This window comes from Carassius carassius, chromosome 2 (genome assembly GCF_963082965.1).
Source record: "Carassius carassius chromosome 2, fCarCar2.1, whole genome shotgun sequence".
NCBI lineage: Eukaryota > Metazoa > Chordata > Actinopteri > Cypriniformes > Cyprinidae > Carassius > Carassius carassius.
This window is the reverse complement of record NC_081756.1, coordinates 28,249,561-28,267,472: the sequence shown is the minus strand read 5'-3', so window position 1 is coordinate 28,267,472 and position 17,912 is coordinate 28,249,561. Positions and strand designations below refer to the sequence as shown.

At 36.4% G+C, this 17,912-nt stretch overlaps 1 protein-coding gene across 2 annotated transcripts in view; it reads right to left on the bottom strand.

Moving 5' to 3' along the window:
* Window positions 1-4,382: 4,382 nt before the first annotated feature.
* Window positions 4,383-17,912, bottom strand: part of LOC132107793 (protein BEAN1-like) — a 72,460-nt gene continuing 58,930 nt past the window's right edge. For both annotated transcript variants that reach the window (XM_059514006.1, XM_059514015.1), the window contains exon 6: window positions 4,383-5,017. In XM_059514006.1, the coding sequence (XP_059369989.1) occupies window positions 4,648-5,017 (370 nt within the window). In that variant the 3' untranslated portion in view covers window positions 4,383-4,647. The remainder of the gene's footprint in view (window positions 5,018-17,912) is intronic.

The following is a 17,912-nucleotide window of genomic DNA, read 5'->3' as shown; positions in this document are numbered from 1 at the left end:
TTACATTTCATCAAAAAAGAAAGGCCACCTATCCTTGGGATAAAATACCACATGGTGTCTGACCCAAGCAAGCATCTCTTCAACCAATTATGTAATAATGAAGTTGAAGACATCTGTCATTTGTTTTTTTCTTGTAACGTTACTTCAATTTTCTGGAATGATTTAAGCTCTTACTGTTTTTCTAAAGTTAATATGATCTGTAATCTATGCATAAAGGATGTAATTTGTCTTTTTGAAAGCCCAAACAAATCGTTAGAATCTACTGTTAACTTCCTTATCCTTGTGGCAAAATTTTACTTTCACAAGCAAAGGTTTCTTAAGAAAATTCCTACTTTTATTGATTTCCTTTGTGATGTGAAATATTTAATCAAATCACTAAGAACAATTGATAATAGAAAATGTATGTCTTTTCTGAAAAAATATGATGAGATCTTTCATGTACCATGATTTTCTTCTTTGATGTTTTATTTTTTTTTTACTTTTTTTTTCTCTCCTTTTTTTTCTTTTCCTTTTGGTGTTTTATGATTGTCCAAATTGACTTCAATTGTTTAATATATGCATTTTTGGAAATGTTCTATATTTCTAAGGAATGTATGTTTGCAATATTGTAAAACATTTCTTGAATTAAAAAAACAAAAAAAAACATTGAATTGATCAATGACCCCGTGGGGGAAATCCTGCTTAAACTACACAGTGATGTGGAAAATTATATATATATATCAATAAAAAAATCAATAAAATATGACAATCAACAAAATCAATAAAATATGACAATCAACCTAATGTATCAAAATGTATCCTGAATACAGAAATATTCATATGACAAAACTACAAAACCATCATAAGCATTTATGTCACCAAATAAAGAGAGTGTTAATGGAGAATGACTACAATGATCTGAATAACAGAAACTAAAAGGAGAAGAATCTACTTCCAGTTAATTACGTCTCATTTATGTTTAAAATACATTTAAATGGTTTCAAGTGGTTGTGTTTCTATTGCTGTAGTGTAGTTAGTTTGATAGAGTTGTGTGGATCATCATGCGTGTCAGCTCTGGATGAAATGATCATTCCTCTGGTATAGTTTAATAGAAGAGGAGCTCTGGGATAAGAGGCTAATTAAGGGCAGAGCTATGGCACAGGCCATCTGTTCAAGATGCTTTCTGTGAGCTCACCATGCAAACAGGCAGGAGAGAGATGAATATCCACATCAGTGCTAGTGAGAGGCTCGTAATGCATTATGAATGACAGGAGTCAATGAGCAAAATGATTCAGGAAATATTCTGTCCATCTGGAAGCCTTCAGTGTACAATCAACATATGTTCCTAAACTGCACAACATTCTCTGAAACTTGCCAACTGAGCACAACAAAATCTTTCATTGCTATTTTACTTAATTTGCTATTAGTCTGGTTTTAACAAAACATATAATTATCCCAGAAAGCATTGAAAGATGGACATCTCAACAGATAGAAGTCTTGTGTTTTTATTTATTTAGATGATACAGTGGTAAAGGAATAAAGACTTTTAATACAAAACGCACATTAATATCTGCAGCTCTATGAAACAAGATTTTCACTTCGGACAACCAACCACAACATAGTGACAGAGAAAGAACACATTTGAGATGTAACATTTACAATGGGCTTGGAAGCTAAGGTGCTATTCTGGTGTAAGAAACACATCCATGTGGTCTAATGAAACTAATGAAAATAGTTTAGCGCACAAATGTAAGCCAGTGATTTTCCTGAACATCAGCAACATCACAAAACCCTGAAAACGAAAGAAGAGAAATACTATGTGACCAATGGGAAACAGATCATCATTAGGGATTTTTTAAAATATTCTTTTAAGTTCTTTATGTGTGCATTTCATCTGTATGTGCATACAGAATTGATACATCCTTGCTAACAAGTGTGACTTAAAGGAATAGTTTACCCAAAAATGAAAATCTGCTCAAATTCACCTGCATCTTGAATGGCCTGAGGGTGTTACTTCATCCGAACAGATTTGAATTGATTGATTAATGATTAATTGATTAATTAATCTCGTGAAGCAAAAAGCTGTATTTTGATGGACTAAACAAATCCATCAAAATGTTTTTAACTTCAATCTGTTCCTTCTGACTACAACACGAGTCTTCTATCCATATGCTTTCAGTGAAGTCTGCACAATTTACAAGCGGAAACAAACCATAACAGGTCTAAGCAAATATGTCAGTTGTTATGGTTTATGAATTATTTCGGCCGGAAGTGACAGTTTAAAGTAAAAATGCCTTGATGGATTTGTCTTACAAACATGCAGCTTTTCACTATGTTATTTGACAGACTGGAGCCATGTTGATTACTTGTTGATTATTGTGATGTGTTTATCAGCTGTTTCATCAGACTCTCATTCTGACAGCACCCAGTCACTGCAGAGGATCCAATGGTGAGCAAGTGATGTAATGTTAAATTTCTCCACATCTGTTCCGATGAAGAAGCAAACTCTGTCTACATCTTGGATAGCATGAGGGTACGATTTCTTCTAATTTTCTGATTTGGGTGAACTATTTAATTAAAGTCAAGGGTTTACAGACACAGTATTATTATTACAGTCCGGTGGCAACAGCTAATACACCTCTACTCATTACATCACAGAACATCTGGACCATTTCTTCATCTAAGGTGATACAGCTCACACTTTTACAGAGCTATATGAGCATACCGAGACGTGCTCGACATCTACAAAATAATCTTGTAATGCTACTTCAGATCTGTTGTTATAGAAAAAGTTGCCTTTCTTCATAGCTGATGAGTATCAATTTTCTTACTAAACATTAGTGGAAGTCAAAAGTAATAGAATGTGAAAGTCCAAAGTTGACATCAATTAAGAATGGGCCATTTAATAATCATTTCTTCTTTGAGCTACACAAGAAACGCATTCATGCATCAAATTTAATTAAAAAATCCCTTACAGACCCTTTTCTATAAGTATATATTTTGTGATGCGTGGGAAGTTGTGAGAATAGAGGTGAGGTGTCATGCAGTGTCATTTCTGGGCAGATTTTAAATGTGTGTATATATATATAATATATAATATATATATATATATATATATATATATATATATATACACACACATCTTTTGAAATGAATGTTTCTTCACTTTAGCATGTTGATCTAACAGTCATGGTGATTAATAGGCACGTTGTGTATTAGAAACATGCATGTGGGAAGCCTTTGTGTTCAAATGAATGAAGTGGGCAATGTTAGAACAAAAACAGAAACAAATCTGATACATAAATGTTTAGGAAGCACAAGGTGTCCAGCAATAACTATCTTATGTTTTTTTATGTTATGTTTTATTTCACACTGACGTCAGTCCTACAATGGCTGTGCAGTTGAGCTGCTTTGACACCAGTCTAGGCTCTTATGTTATAATGTACACAGCATCAATGCAGTTCAGGAGAACAATGGAACATTGTTTTACACCCTTTGGTAAAGTGTTCCCTACAGCCCTTTCTATTTATAGCTTGTATTGTCATATGCATTGATATCACTTATCACACATCTGCTGTTCTCCTAATAGGATCTCCAGATGCATTTGAGACTTTAGGAAAACAGACGTCTTTACAAACAGAAGGAAATATAAATAAATCACAGTGATCTGGGAAATAGATGTAAAACAGTGGTTCAGAAAAACAGTTTTGACTCCAAGGTGTGTTCAATTAGAGTTGGAGCTAAACTGCAGGACAGTGGCCCTCCAGAAACAGGTTTAGACACCCCTGCCATAAGGTCATCCTAAACGTGGAGAAATGTAGCATTACATCACTTGCTCTCCAATGGAGCTGAAGTTTGCTGTTTGGACTCTCGTTCTGACAGCACCCATTCACTTCAGAAGATCCATTGGTTAGCAAACGACGTAATGTTAAATTTCTCCATCTGTTTTCAGGGCGAACTATTCCATTAAGATTATATTACTATAACTAAATTTCAATAATTTTAAGACTTTCAGGAGGTTTGGTTTAGGCCCCTAATGAGCCCTGGCCCTCTGTTTGAGAACCACTGATGTAAAGGAGCAAAGAAATGAAATCAAGTGTAAAAAAGTATGGATTAAAAGCACATTGATTTTCTGATGACATTCAAATTTCTATTAAAGATCATTTCTCATCTTATTCTATGAAATTGTAATAAACCGTCATGTGGAAATACAGTCAGGAATACATTTTCAAAAAGAAACCTACATTTCTATTCCTATGTAAATTTCTCTATTATGGTCCCAGGTTTATTGAGGAGCTTTCTGCTCTTTCCGGGCATCCAGAAGGGAACATTTCCACGGTTGTTGAAATTAGCTGTGATGCTTGAATTCATCTATCAGTCTACCAGTTAGAGAAGAAACACATTGCCATCTAATTATACCATAAGCAAAAGACAAGGTGAGGTGTTGCTCAAAAAAGTGACCGATAGACCTGTGCTCTTGTGGTGGCTCCCGCAGTGTCACATAAAACATGAGGTACAGTATCAGTGTCGGCTGAAGTCAGAGGTAACTGTGGGCTTCAGCAGATGTCTGTTTCAGCTCTTGACTCAGGAGACCCCAGCCACACAAAAGAATCCCTCTCAAAGCTGGTTTGGTACAGGTGATGCATGAGTATGCCGGAGAGGACAGGATTACAGAATCCTGTGGGAAACGCTGTCCTGAGGACTGCAGTCCGCTGTAGTGTGTTTGAGCAGATCCAGGGGCATCAGAGGAAGGGGCTGGTTTTGTTCACTCGCTACTGCCTCATATGGCGGTGCCTCATCGAAAGGTAAGGCTGACAAAGAGATGGAGGCGACTGGCTGGTGCCTGAAGTCCTGTAGTCTGGTTGTGTAATGGGAAGAGCCATTTGCTGACACCCAAGAAGCCCCAGCGAGCAGATCATCCATCTCTCTGTGACTGCGTGGGGCGGGATGCTCCCGGCATGGGTCTGTGAGGGAGTAGGGGGGCGGATCATCCGTAGGAACATATATCTGCGTCCCTTGTCCCACACATTCATCGTAACTGAAAGAAACGACATTAAAAAAAAATATATATATATATATGGTTATATACATCTGGCAAAAAAAAAAAAAAACATCATAATCGATGTGTATTTGTTATCAGTACAATAATCTATGGCTAAATATTGGAGGGTCACCCTCTTTAGGGAACCACATATTACGAACTGTATACATTGTAGGATACATTTTAGAACCACTAGAGGGCAGGAAATGCATTTATGCCAAGAACCTCCAATATGATGATCTCCTTGCTAATTTGTAAACACCTTTATAGTACATGGGAATACTACTGTTGTTTCAGTTGTTGTTTTCAGAATTAGATATTTGGCTTTTTTTGCTGACATTATAATAAATACACAAACACAATTAAAATATTATATGGTAAATATATTTAAAATACACTGTAGGAAATATACAGAAAGAAAGTTACACTTAATGTCAATTGAACAAAATATTTTGATTAATCTTAATGATTTGTTATGAAAGGTCAAGCTATGCTTTAGTGTCTTAGCACTCAGCGGCGGCAATGATACACCAAGAACATTCAAACAATGATATGACACAAAATTTATTAATTAAACAATGTTAGGGTAACATATTTTTTCTTTGGATTTTCTGTGCACCCCAACCACCCCCTTGCAGCCTCTTCTAATACAGTAAAAATAAATACTATATAATATTTAATAAAGTAATTAAAACAAATTTCCCTTTATAGCTTTAAATATGTAGCCAAGAAAATAATAATATTTCAAGCCATTTTACACTTCATGTTAGCAAATGTATACAAGGAGTGTCAGATTTATGACAGTATATTATGAGTTTTTATGACAGTGTAATGAATTATGTTTCTGAAACCTGTATTTTTACATAGTGAGAATATTTTTTGTATGCTGGATGCAAGAATCTCATACTAAGTATTACTGACATTTGATTCTCTCTTTGTTCCTTCCCATCACACCAAATTGCCAATTTCACTTTCTCTGTGCGATATCCTGCTGCACGGCAAACAAAGCTCCAGTGAAGCACATCCGATTTAAAGCCTGATGTGTCCATCCAAGAGAAAAGCAAACAAAACGAGAGAGAAAGAGAGTGAAATGGCCTACTTGTTTGTGTGAAGGTGAGTTGTCTGTCTGTGTGTGTGTGTGTGTGTGTGTGTGTGTGTGTGTGTGTGTGTGAGGTGAGCTACATTAACCGGGTCCATGGTCACTTTCAGGAAAGTGAAGCTGTCTTATGCCTCTAACCTCAGCATGAGCAGGGCACAGAGTTTTAGAAAGAGTAAGAGCAAATAGCAGCAGTGTAATTGGATCTTGGTATGGTTAACCATATCAAACTGTCATTGAGAGCGGAAACGGGATGGTACAATTGGTTTAAGCCGCCACTCCAGGCTTACACATGAGAGATGAACACAGATCTTTGTGCCCACCACAAAGCCCTCTCTCTATGTTATAGACACATCTTTGTCTACATACAAAAGATGCGTAGATGGGTTGGTAAGTTTTTTTTATCATTATTTAAAAAATTTATATTGTTATTTAACAAGTATGCATTAAATGGTTCGAAAACTACAGTAAATCCATTTGTAATGTTACAAAATATTTCCATTTCAAATGAATGCTGTTCTTTTGAACTATCTATTAATCAAAGAATCCTGAAAAACATGTCAACACTGAAGACTGGAGGAATACCTGAGGAAAATCCAACTTTACCATCACAGGAATAAATGACCCTGTAAACTATATCCAAATAGAATACAGTTATTTTAAACTGCAATGATATTTCACAATGTTCCTTTTTGATCAAATAAATGTAGCTTTGGTGAGTATAATATATATATTCTTAAAAAAAAAAAAAATACAATTAAAACTTAATGACTCTAAACTTTTGAACAGTTTTTATTTTGTACACTATCTGAACACTTAGTAATTTTTCCAGAACTGACAGGAAACCAAATATTTATTTATTTAAAATATTTATTTTATTGAATACAAAATACATACAGCACCTAATTTTTTAACACAACACAAATGTTGGCGATACATACTTTCAATATGGTCACTACCTGGTGTTACATAGATTCTGGCGGGCATCTTATGGGTCACTCTCTCAAGGAACTGTTCATTAAGTTGCCATTTGTGGACGTGAATTATTTCTGATGCTTGTACAATCCTTTGTTTATAATAAGCTGATATAATAGCAGCAGCAGCTGTATCTCCCATAGACTCAACAATCTACTTCCTCTCCTCCTCCGTCAGGCTTCAGTAAGATGATGAGAGCTAATTAACACACCACCTGCTCAACTGGAAGAGGTGATGATACCAGGGAAAATGGCTAAGCATGACTGGGACCTATTAAAGGAGCAGGTAAATCCCGAAAAAGTGGTTCAGATGAAATCAATCTATTTTCATTCTCCTTCTCTTAAAGTTTCTCTGTCTCTGTGTTTCTCTTCTCATGTCATGGTGGAAATCATACCACATCATGTGGTGAACACGAGAAACGCCTCTTCATGTGAACTCTGAATAACATCTGTGGTGCTTGACGGTCATTCTTTATTTTTGCCTCTGCATCTATAGTTGGCTGAGATTAGAGACTGCTGATAGCAGTTGAAGTTATCAACCAAAAATAGATTGTAACAGATACATTTGTTGCATTGATTATTATCTGGTGAAAACTAGAAAAAAAATTCAAGGGTTACAATGCACTTAGTCTAACTAAATAATTATAAATGGCCTCAAAATGTATAAAGTAAACTAGATGAATTTTAGTGTAGCAGAGTAATCAAGACATTTTTAAGTAACAAAATGTTTTAGTGAGTCTTAACCAAGAGCGGTTTTTTTTTTTTACATCTGCCTAGAGCTTTAAATGGAACTACATTCCTCCAAATAAGAAACAAATATGTATATATATATTAGGGATGCACAATAAATAGCGCCTGATATTTAACGCGCATCTTGTCAGTAAAGCCGGTTCTGTAATCGGTTCGGTAAATATCTACATGTGCTTGATTTCACGTGGAGCAGCATTTACTACACAGAGCTGTTGTTCACTGACAAGCTGCGCAAAACATTTGCAAAATATGATTGTGGTTTTGCGCAGCTTGTCACTGAACAATGGATCTGTGTATTAAATGCTGCTCCACGTGAAATCACACACGTGCATCCATATTTATCGTGCATCCATAATATATATATTAGGGGTGTCGCGATATTATAGGGTTGACGATAATCGTGATATTCCAACCAACAATTATCAATATCGTGTTAATTTAGAGTGTGACTATATATCTGTATTAGGGATAACCGCAATATTTAAAATGAACAGTTCTCTTATGATAACACCACATGTAAATACTCCAGCACCAGTACCTGGTTGAGGTCCTAGGTGGCAGTATTGTGCCTTAACCCTGACACCTGTCACACAAGAAGAAGATGCAGTGCTCGCAGCTACTCCGAGGAGAGTTGTGTTCATCAGAGTAAGTTGCCATTGTTTTACTAGTAATAGAATGGGAAACGTTATATTAACCTGACATACTCATAGGTCAATTACAAAACATTACAGGTATTCAAGGGCAGGCTCTAAGATGGTTTAGATCCTACCTGTCTGATCGCTATCATTTTGTTTATTTAAATGGCTAGTCATCTCATTTATCACCAGTAAAATACGGAGTGCCACAAGGATCTGTTCTAGGTCCTCTGCTATTTTCAATATACATCCTTGGTAATATTATTAGAAAATACGGGATTAGTTTCCAGTGTTATGCTGATGATATTCAGCTATATCTCAATGAGACCAGATGAAACTTCTAAATTATCTAAGCTTACAGAGCGTTAATGTAAAAGATTGGATGACCAATAATTTTCTCCTATTAAATTTGGATAAGACAGAGATATTACTTATTGAACCAAAAAACAGTACACAGAATCTAGTAGACTACAGTTTGCAACTAGATGGATGTACTGTTATTTCCTCTACAGTACAAATCTGAGTGTTATATTACACAGCAACTTGTCTTTGGAAAAAAAACATATTTCCCATGTTACAAAAGCAGCATTCTTTCATCTTAGAAACATTGCCAAGCTACGAAACATGTTACCTGTTTCTGATGCAGAAAAGCTAGTTCATGCATTCATGACCTCTAGCCTGGACTATTGCAATGCACTTCTAGGTGGTTTGTCCTACATCTTGAATAAACAAGCTGCAGGTAGTCCAAAATGCAGAGGCTAGAGTTCTTACAGGGTCAAGAAAATATGATAATATTACCCCAATTTTACAGTCTCTGCACTGGCTACCTATTAAGTTCCGTATCAGTTACAAATTATTATTACTTACCTATAAAGCCCTTAATGGTTTAGCTCCTGCGTAACTTACTAGCCTTATACCACACTACAACCCATCACACTCCCTAAGAACACAAAACGCTGGACTTTTGGTAGTTCCTAGGATAGCAAAGTCCACTAAAGTAGGTGGAGCTTTTTCACATTTGGCTCCCAAACTCTGGGATAGCCTTCCTGATAATGTTCGGGGTTCCGACACACTCTCTCTGTTTAAATCTAGATTAAAAACACATCTCTTTCGCCAAGCATTCAAATAATGTATCTCATAATTTTTGACTGCAGTTGTATCTGATCAAATGCACATTATTATTCTTTAGCTTGGGTTAACCCTCTGGAGTCTAAGGGTATTTTTGGGGCCTGGAGAAGTTTTGTCATGCCCTGACATTTGTGCTTTTTTCAGTTTCTTATAAATATCTAAATGGGTAAAGTCTAATCTCACTGTAATCAGCACAAACTGGGCTATAATAATATGTGAGCAGCATGTATGTACATGATTGTATTTTTGAGAAAAAAAATGTTATGCGTGGTTAATGAAAAACTAAAAATGTTAAATCACTTGAATAAGGCCATAAAACACAAAGAACATTGGTTCCTGGGATTTTTGAGAACTGGAGCTTGTAGCCTAGAATTTTTCTTTCTAAATTATGTGAAAATCATCTTGTTTACTCACTTACAGAAAACAATATATTGATTTAAAATTTCTAAGACTCTTTTTGTTGGTAAAAGTCATATGCGAACAATATTTCAAGAGCATTTATTAATCCTAGTTCATGTTAATGTCTGCATTTACTTATGCATTATTAAAATCACAAGTTGTGTTTGTAAACATTAATGCACTGCGAACTAACATGAACAATGAATGACTATTTTTATTAACATTAACAAAGATTAATAAATTGTGTAATGAATTTATTGTTTATTGTTCATTCATGTTAGTTTATACATTAATACATTACCATTAATATTTATTCATCATACTGTTGAACTTGACAGTATTTTCTCTCATTATTTTATAGGAGCTTCAAAGAAGACAGAGTCCTGTGCCCTGCATTATCAGTATCCTTATGTTCATTGGGTGAAAAAGAAAAACTCAATAAACAAAGAAAAAAAAAAGACTGATATCTTTTCCCCCAAGGTTGCTATAGATATCACAATATATTGATATTGTACATACTTATGGCCACAATAACCTTGCTATGAAAAATCTAATATCTAATATCTGATGAAAGATCTAATACCGTCCATATACTGTACAGGTGCTGGTCATATAATTAGAATATCATCAGAAAGTTGATTTATTTCACCAATTCCATTCAAAAAACGAAACTTGTATATTATATTCAATTATTACACACAGACTGAAATATTTCAAATGTTTATTTCTTTTAATTTTGATGATTATAACTGACAACTAAGGAAAATCCCAAATTCAGTATCTCAGAAAATTAGAATATTGTGAAAACGTTCAATATTGAAGACACCTGGTGCCACACTCTAATCAGCTAATTAACTCAAAACACCTGCAAAGGCCTTTAAATGGTCTCTCAGTCTAGTTCTGTAGGCTACACAATCATGGGGAAGACTGCTGACTTGACAGTTGTCCAAAAGACGACCATTGACACCTTGCACAAGGAGGGCAAGACACAAAAGGTCATTGCAAAAGAGGCTGGCTGTTCACAGAGCTCTGTGTCCAAGCACAATAATAGAGAGGCGAAGGGAAGGAAAAGATGTGGTAGAAAAAAGTGTCCAAGCACATTAATAGAGAGGTGAAGGGAAGGAGAAGATGTGGTAGAAAAAAAGTGTACAAGCAATAGGGATAACCGCACCCTGGAGAGGATTTTGAAACAAAACCCTTTCAAAAATATGGGGGAGATTCACAAAGAGTGGTCTGCAGCTAGAGTAAGTGCTTCAAGAATTGTCAATTGCTGTATTTTCTACAGCAAAATTTTACTGAATATTACTGTTTAAACATTTTACAAGACGTAGCTGTAATTCGCAATGCATTATGGGTCAAAAAAGGTTTTACAATTGTTAACAGTATATTTCCACGTCAACTGTAATTCATTTACAAGAAACAGGTGTTGTCATTGTATCTCCTGCTTTTTACACTAACATACTGTAGTGTGGCATTTAAGGGATTGCACGGATCATCCATATCTGAAATCCAACCAACTGGAGCAGTGTTAGAACGATTGAAGATTAGAGGTTTTATTCATAATTCCAGGTAAGTTCACTTAATTATACTTAAAGATATTTTCTTTATATTTCTTTAAGATATTTTCTTTAAGATATTTTCTTTAGGATAGATTTCTTTAAGAAATATATCATTTTATATTTAAGTTAATGTATAAGCGATATCATGTCACAATGGCCTCCTATCATAACATTTAGACAAGTGGTCTTGGTAAATTATGTTCAGTAAACTTGGAATTGCTATCATAGCATAGTTAGCATTGATTTTTAGAAGTTACATTTTCTTATTGAGAGCATTTAAAGTAGTGTTTACCTTACTTTTATCATAAAGCCCAATGAGAATGATTGTCACTGTAACTACTATCTGCCGAAATAACTGACAAACAGCAATATATGTGAAATTTCATTTGTTTATATGTGTTCAACTGTCCCATATTGACGTGACGCCTTACTATAATTAGTATGTACATGAGTAATTGTGTATATTCTGCAGTTGTACTCAGTGTTGGGGGTAATGCATTACAAGTAACGCGAGTTACGTAATCAGATTACTTTTTTCAAGTAACTAGTAAAGTAACGCATTACTTTTTAATTTACAAGAAAATATCTGAGTTACTTTTTCAAAAAAGTAACGCCAGTTACTTTGTATTCCCATTTTTTGACTGACAAGCCTCCTGTTCCCATATTGGGAGAAATCGGAAGTATGGAGGCATTGTGTGCGCTGTGTGAACATGATGTTACTGTAGTTCTAGACTAAATGTGAATGTGCATTAATTCATCCCACTCACAAAAAAACAAAAAACAAAACAGATTTAGTATTCATCAAAATTAATCAAAACAGTGAAATGCAAACTCAGAATATGACGCAAACCTGCTATAACTAAATATATTAAATAACACAAATGTATCTATTACCATTTTACTAACAGTGTCTTTGCTGCTGACCTTTAATGATCCAGTTCAACCATACTAATAATTAAAAAATGACTTTAGATAAACTAACAATTGTGCTTCATTGTTTTTTTTTTTATTGCTGAAGAGTTTTGAACCTTCTTCTCCTGTGTTCTACTGACGTGAATTTACTTTTCCTTCAGCCTGAGGTTTATTCATTACACTTTTTGGTGTGAAAGGGCTTTTACATTTGCTATAAATAGAACTTATATTAAAAACAATCAAGCACTGCTCATATTTAAAAAGTAACGTGAAAGTAACGCAAAAGTAATGTAACACATTACTTTCCATAAAAAGTAACTAAGTAACGCATTTAGTTACTTTTTTAGGGAGTAACGCAATATTGTAAGGCATTACTTTTAAAAGTAACTTTCCCCAACACTGGTTGTACTCGACATTAAAGTTAGTCTGAGCCATTTTTAAGTGAAAGACATCTTTCTATGCCTAACTGGACAAGTTAGCCTGATTCAAATTTGAGTGAGTAAAAAAAAACAAAAGACTAAGGAAGCATCGACAAGCTTAACGGCACATTACAACTTTAGTCTGGCATCCCAGGAGCAGGCATCTTTTGCACACTTTCATTTTTTCAAAGGTAACATGTTTTACTTGAGTAATTTTTATTTGCGATAAATGTTACGTATTTAGTTTAAAGGGTTAATCCACCCCATAATGAAAATGTGGTCATTAATCACTTACCCCCATGCCGTTCCAAACCCGTTAAAGCTTTGTTCGTCTTTGGAACACAATTTAAGATATTTTGGATGAAAACCGGGAGGTTTGTGACTGTGCCACTGACTGCCAAACAATTAACAATGTCTAAGCCCAGAAAAGTATGAAAAGCATCGTCAGAGTCCAGTCCATCTGCCATCAGTGGTTCAACTGTAATTAAAATTTTAACTGTAAAGCTATGAAAATACTTTTTATATGCAAAGAAAACTAAAATAGCAACTTTATTCAACAAAGTCATTATTTTTTTTATTATGTCAGCCGCACCACATGAATAGGCTGTTTTCGTTCAAATCAAAGGGTAAATAAACATAGAAAGTGTATCAGTGTGACCCAGCTGACACAGAACAGCGTTTGCAGTTTGTGTCCAGCAGATACTCTCCAAAATGGCACTACGCTGACGCAGAGGTCGTTATTTTTATTTTCTTTACATACAAAAAGTATTGTCGTCGCTTTATAACATTACGGTTGAACCACTGATGGACTATTCTGATGATGTCTTTCATACTTTTCTGGGACAGTGGTATTTACTTGGCAGTCAATGGGACAACCACTATCCTCCCGGTTGCATCCGAAATATTTTAAATTGTGTTCCGAAGACGAATTAAGCTTTTACGGGTTTCGAACGACATGGGGGTAAAGTGATAAATGACAAGATTTTTATTTTGGGGTGGAGTAATGCTTTAAGTACTATTAAATGGTGATTGTATTGTGTAAGTGGCATTTGCACATTTATTTTATTGAGCTAGTTTCATTCAATACTTAACTTTATTTACATTTACATTTAATCATTTAGCATTTTTATCCAAAGCGATTTACAAATGAGAACAATAGAAGCAGTCAGGTCAACAAGAGAACAACAACAGTATACAAGTGCCATGACAAGTCTTAGTTAGTCTAGTACAGAACTAGGGCTGCAACTAACGATTATTTTGATAATCGATTAATCTGTCGATTATTTTTACGATTAATCGATTAATCGGTTTATGTACTTATATTTTAGTTTTCCCCATTTTTCCCCAAGTAACTTATTAATAAAGGGTCTTTATCATCCAACAGACTTTTTAGAGATTTTAACCATTTTGCATTGTCATATCCTCATCAAAAACATACATGGAGTTGTGTTTTCTTATGTGCTAGTAATCCTTTGTCGAACTCTTCTGCAATCAAAACACTGACCCATACGTACTCTAGCAAATTTCGCAAGGAGATTTCAAATGTTTTCACCATGGCAGTCCTTAGGGCTCCTAAAGTAGTTTAACTTCCCGAACAAAGCTTATTAAGGAATCTTTCAAACATATTTTCACTAAGAATAAGAATAAAACAGAATAAAATTGCAGTACATTGCATTTTATTATTATTTTTTTTCCTGTAAACACACAACTTATCCATGGGAAACAGCTTCATAGCTTATGCTGTGGAATTGTAAACAATCATTCGAATAAAGTGCCAATGGCATGAAACCTGAATGGAAATCACATTTTAAAGTAAAATCGATCAGAAAAAAAGTATTGAAAAAATATGGGGAAAAAAAATGGACACACAAAAAACCTGCTGTGTGAAAAAGAGCAGTGAATACTTAGAAAAAAAGAGCATTTCAAATACATTTAAACATTTACCTCTCTCATTCAGTCATAATTAGGCTGCAAGACTGAATTATGAACTGGTAAACGACAAACTGATCACAGAACATATTTGTAAAGCTTTACATGTTAACTGTTAAAAAGCAATGTTATCAGCTTTTACGACTAAACATCTAAACATTTGCAAACAACATTGTACTGGAGAATCTGAACATATAAAAGTCAGTTCAGTAGTGCAAAGTTTACAGGTAACTCTAAAGCACGTGACATAAAACGAGGCCAGCTATTGGTTATTCGCTACTTCTCCTGCTGTACTGGCTGAGTAAAACCTCCGGTGACTCATTACTGTCACACTTTGGTCACCGCAGATTTAAAATATGCACGAAATGAGCCACTTACGGCAAATAAAAGTTATTTAGCAACTAATCGATGACTAAATTAGTTGACAACTATTTAAATAATCGATTTTAATCGATTAAATCGATTAGTTGTTTCAGCTCTATATAGAACGCATAGCCAGGTTTTTTATTTATTTATTTATTTAAATAAATGAAAAGACAAGAAAAGAAGGAAAAGTGCTAGTATTAGTTGGTTAAGTGCTGGCGAAAAAGATGAGTCTTTAGATGTTTCTTGAAAATGAGTTAAGACTCAGCTGTACGAAATGAGATTCGGAAGTCATTCCACCAGCTGGGCATAGTCCAGGAAAAGGTCCGTGAGAGTGATTTTGAATTTCTTTGGGATGGCACCATAGGGCGTCGTTCACTTGCATAGCGCAAACTTCTGGAGGGCACATAAGATTTAACCAGTGAGTTTAGGTATGTTGGTGCCGTGCCAGTGCTCGTCTTGTAGGCAAGCATCAGTACCTTGAATTTGATGCGAGCGGCTACTGGTAGCCAGTGTAACCTGATGAGGAGAGGAGTTACGTGAGCTTTTTTGGCTCATTAAAGAGAACCCTCGCTGCTGCATTCTGGATCAATTGCAGAGGCTTGACAATACATGCAGGAAGGAATGCCAGGAGAGCATTACAATAGTCCAGTCTGTAGAGAACAAGAGCTTGGACAAGAAGTTGGGTGGCTTGCTCTGACAGGAAGGGTCTAATCTTCCTAATGTTGTATAAGGCAAATCTGCAGGACCGGGTCGTTGTAGCAATGTGGTCTGTGAAGCTTAACTGATGATCCATCACAACTCCTAGGTTTCTGGCTGTCCTCGAAGGAGTAATGGTTGACGAACCCAGCTGTATAGAGAAGTTGTGATAAAGCAATGGGTTAGCTGGAATCACCAGGAGTTCTGTCTTCGTAAGGTTAAGCTGAAGGTGATGGTCATTCATCCAGCTAGAAATGTCACTCAGACAGGCTGAAATGCGAGCAGCTACCGTCGGGTCATCTGGTTGGAATGAGAAGTAGAGTTGGGTGTCATCAGTGTAGCAGTGATAAGAAAAGCCATGCTTCTGAATGACAGATCTTAATGACGTCATGTAGATGGAGAAAAGAAGTGGTCCAAGTACTGAGCCTTGACGAACCCCAGTAGCAAGGTGTTGTGACTTGGAAACATCACCCCTTCAAGACACACTGAAAGATCTGTCAGAGAGGTAGGATTTAACCCACAGGTGTGCGGTTCCAGAGATGACCATCTTTCTGAGGGTGGACAGGAGAATCTGGTGATTAATTGTGTCAAAAGCAGCAGACAGGTCCAGTAAGATGAGTACAGAGGATTTTGAAGCTGCTCTTACTAGTCGCAGGGCTTCAGTAACCGAGAGCAGAGCAGTCTCAGTTGAGTGGCCACTATTGAAGCCAGATTGGTTGCTGTCCAGGAGGTTGTTCTGTACAAGGCACATAGAAAGCTGGTTGAACACAGCTCACTCAAGTGTCTTTGCAATGAATGGAATAAGGGATACCGGTCTGTAGTTTTCAAGAAGCGCTGGATTTAGAGATGGTTTCTTGAGCAGTGGGCTTACCCGAGCCTGCTTGAATGCTGAGGGAAATGTTCCAGAGTGAAGAGAGGAGTTGAAAACGTGAGTAAGCGAAGGTATGACTGAAGAAGAGATCGCTTGAAGGAGGTGAGTGGGGATCGGATCAAGTGGACAAGTAGTAGGATGATCGGACAGGAGAGGTTTGGAAACATCATCTCTGAGAGTGGGAAGAAGGAGGAGAAAGAGTGTGCGTCGGTCATCGTGAAGTTGTCCTCAGTCTGCGGTGTGGAGAATTGGTCACTGATGGTTCTTGTCTTATTTGTGAAGAAAACTGCAAAGTCATCCGCTGTAAGAGTCGATGGAGAGAAAGTCTTGAAGAGTGTCCGAGCGTCACAACAGCTGTTAATTTTGTTGTGGTAGTAGGATGTTTTAGCCGTGAAGACATTTGCAGAGAAGGAAGAGTGGAGAGACTGATACACAATGAGGTCAGTAGAGTTTCTGGATTTCTGCCATTTCCTCTCTGCAGCCCTGAGTTTAGAGCGATGTTCACTGAGAACCTCGGACAGCCAGGGGGCAGATGGGGCGGTGCGTGCTGGTCTAGACAACAGTGGGCAAAAGTTGTCCAAGCAAGATGTTAAAGTGGAGCAAAGAGTGTCCGTAGCGCTGTTCGTGTCCAGAGCTGAAAACAGAAAGAGAGAGCAGGAAGCGAGGATCGAACCACAGAAGATAGGCGAGATGGAGAGTGTGAGCGTAGGTTCCGTCGAAAGGTGACCTGCATTGGAGTGTGTGCCGCTTCAGGAGTAAGTGCTAAGTTAGCAGTAATGAGGAAGTGGTCTGAGGTGTGCAGTGGAGCAACTGAAGAGTTGTCCACAGAGCAACAGCATGTGTAGATGAGGTCCAGTTGGTTGCCTGATTTGTGAGTCGCTGTAGTAGACACGTGCTTGAGATGAAATGAGGTGAGCAGAGTTTTGAAGTCAGCAGCCTGGGGTTTATCTAGGTGGATGTTGAAGTCACCAAGCAGTACCAGAGGAGTACCATCTTCAGGAAAGTTTGATAGCAGCACATCCAACTCCTCCAAGAAGTTTCCCAATTGACCTGGGGGAAGATAAATGACCACAAAGTGGATTTTAACAGGGTGGGTTACAGTAATGGAATGTGATTCAAATGAACCATTACCTGTAGGTGATGGCTGAAGATCAAATT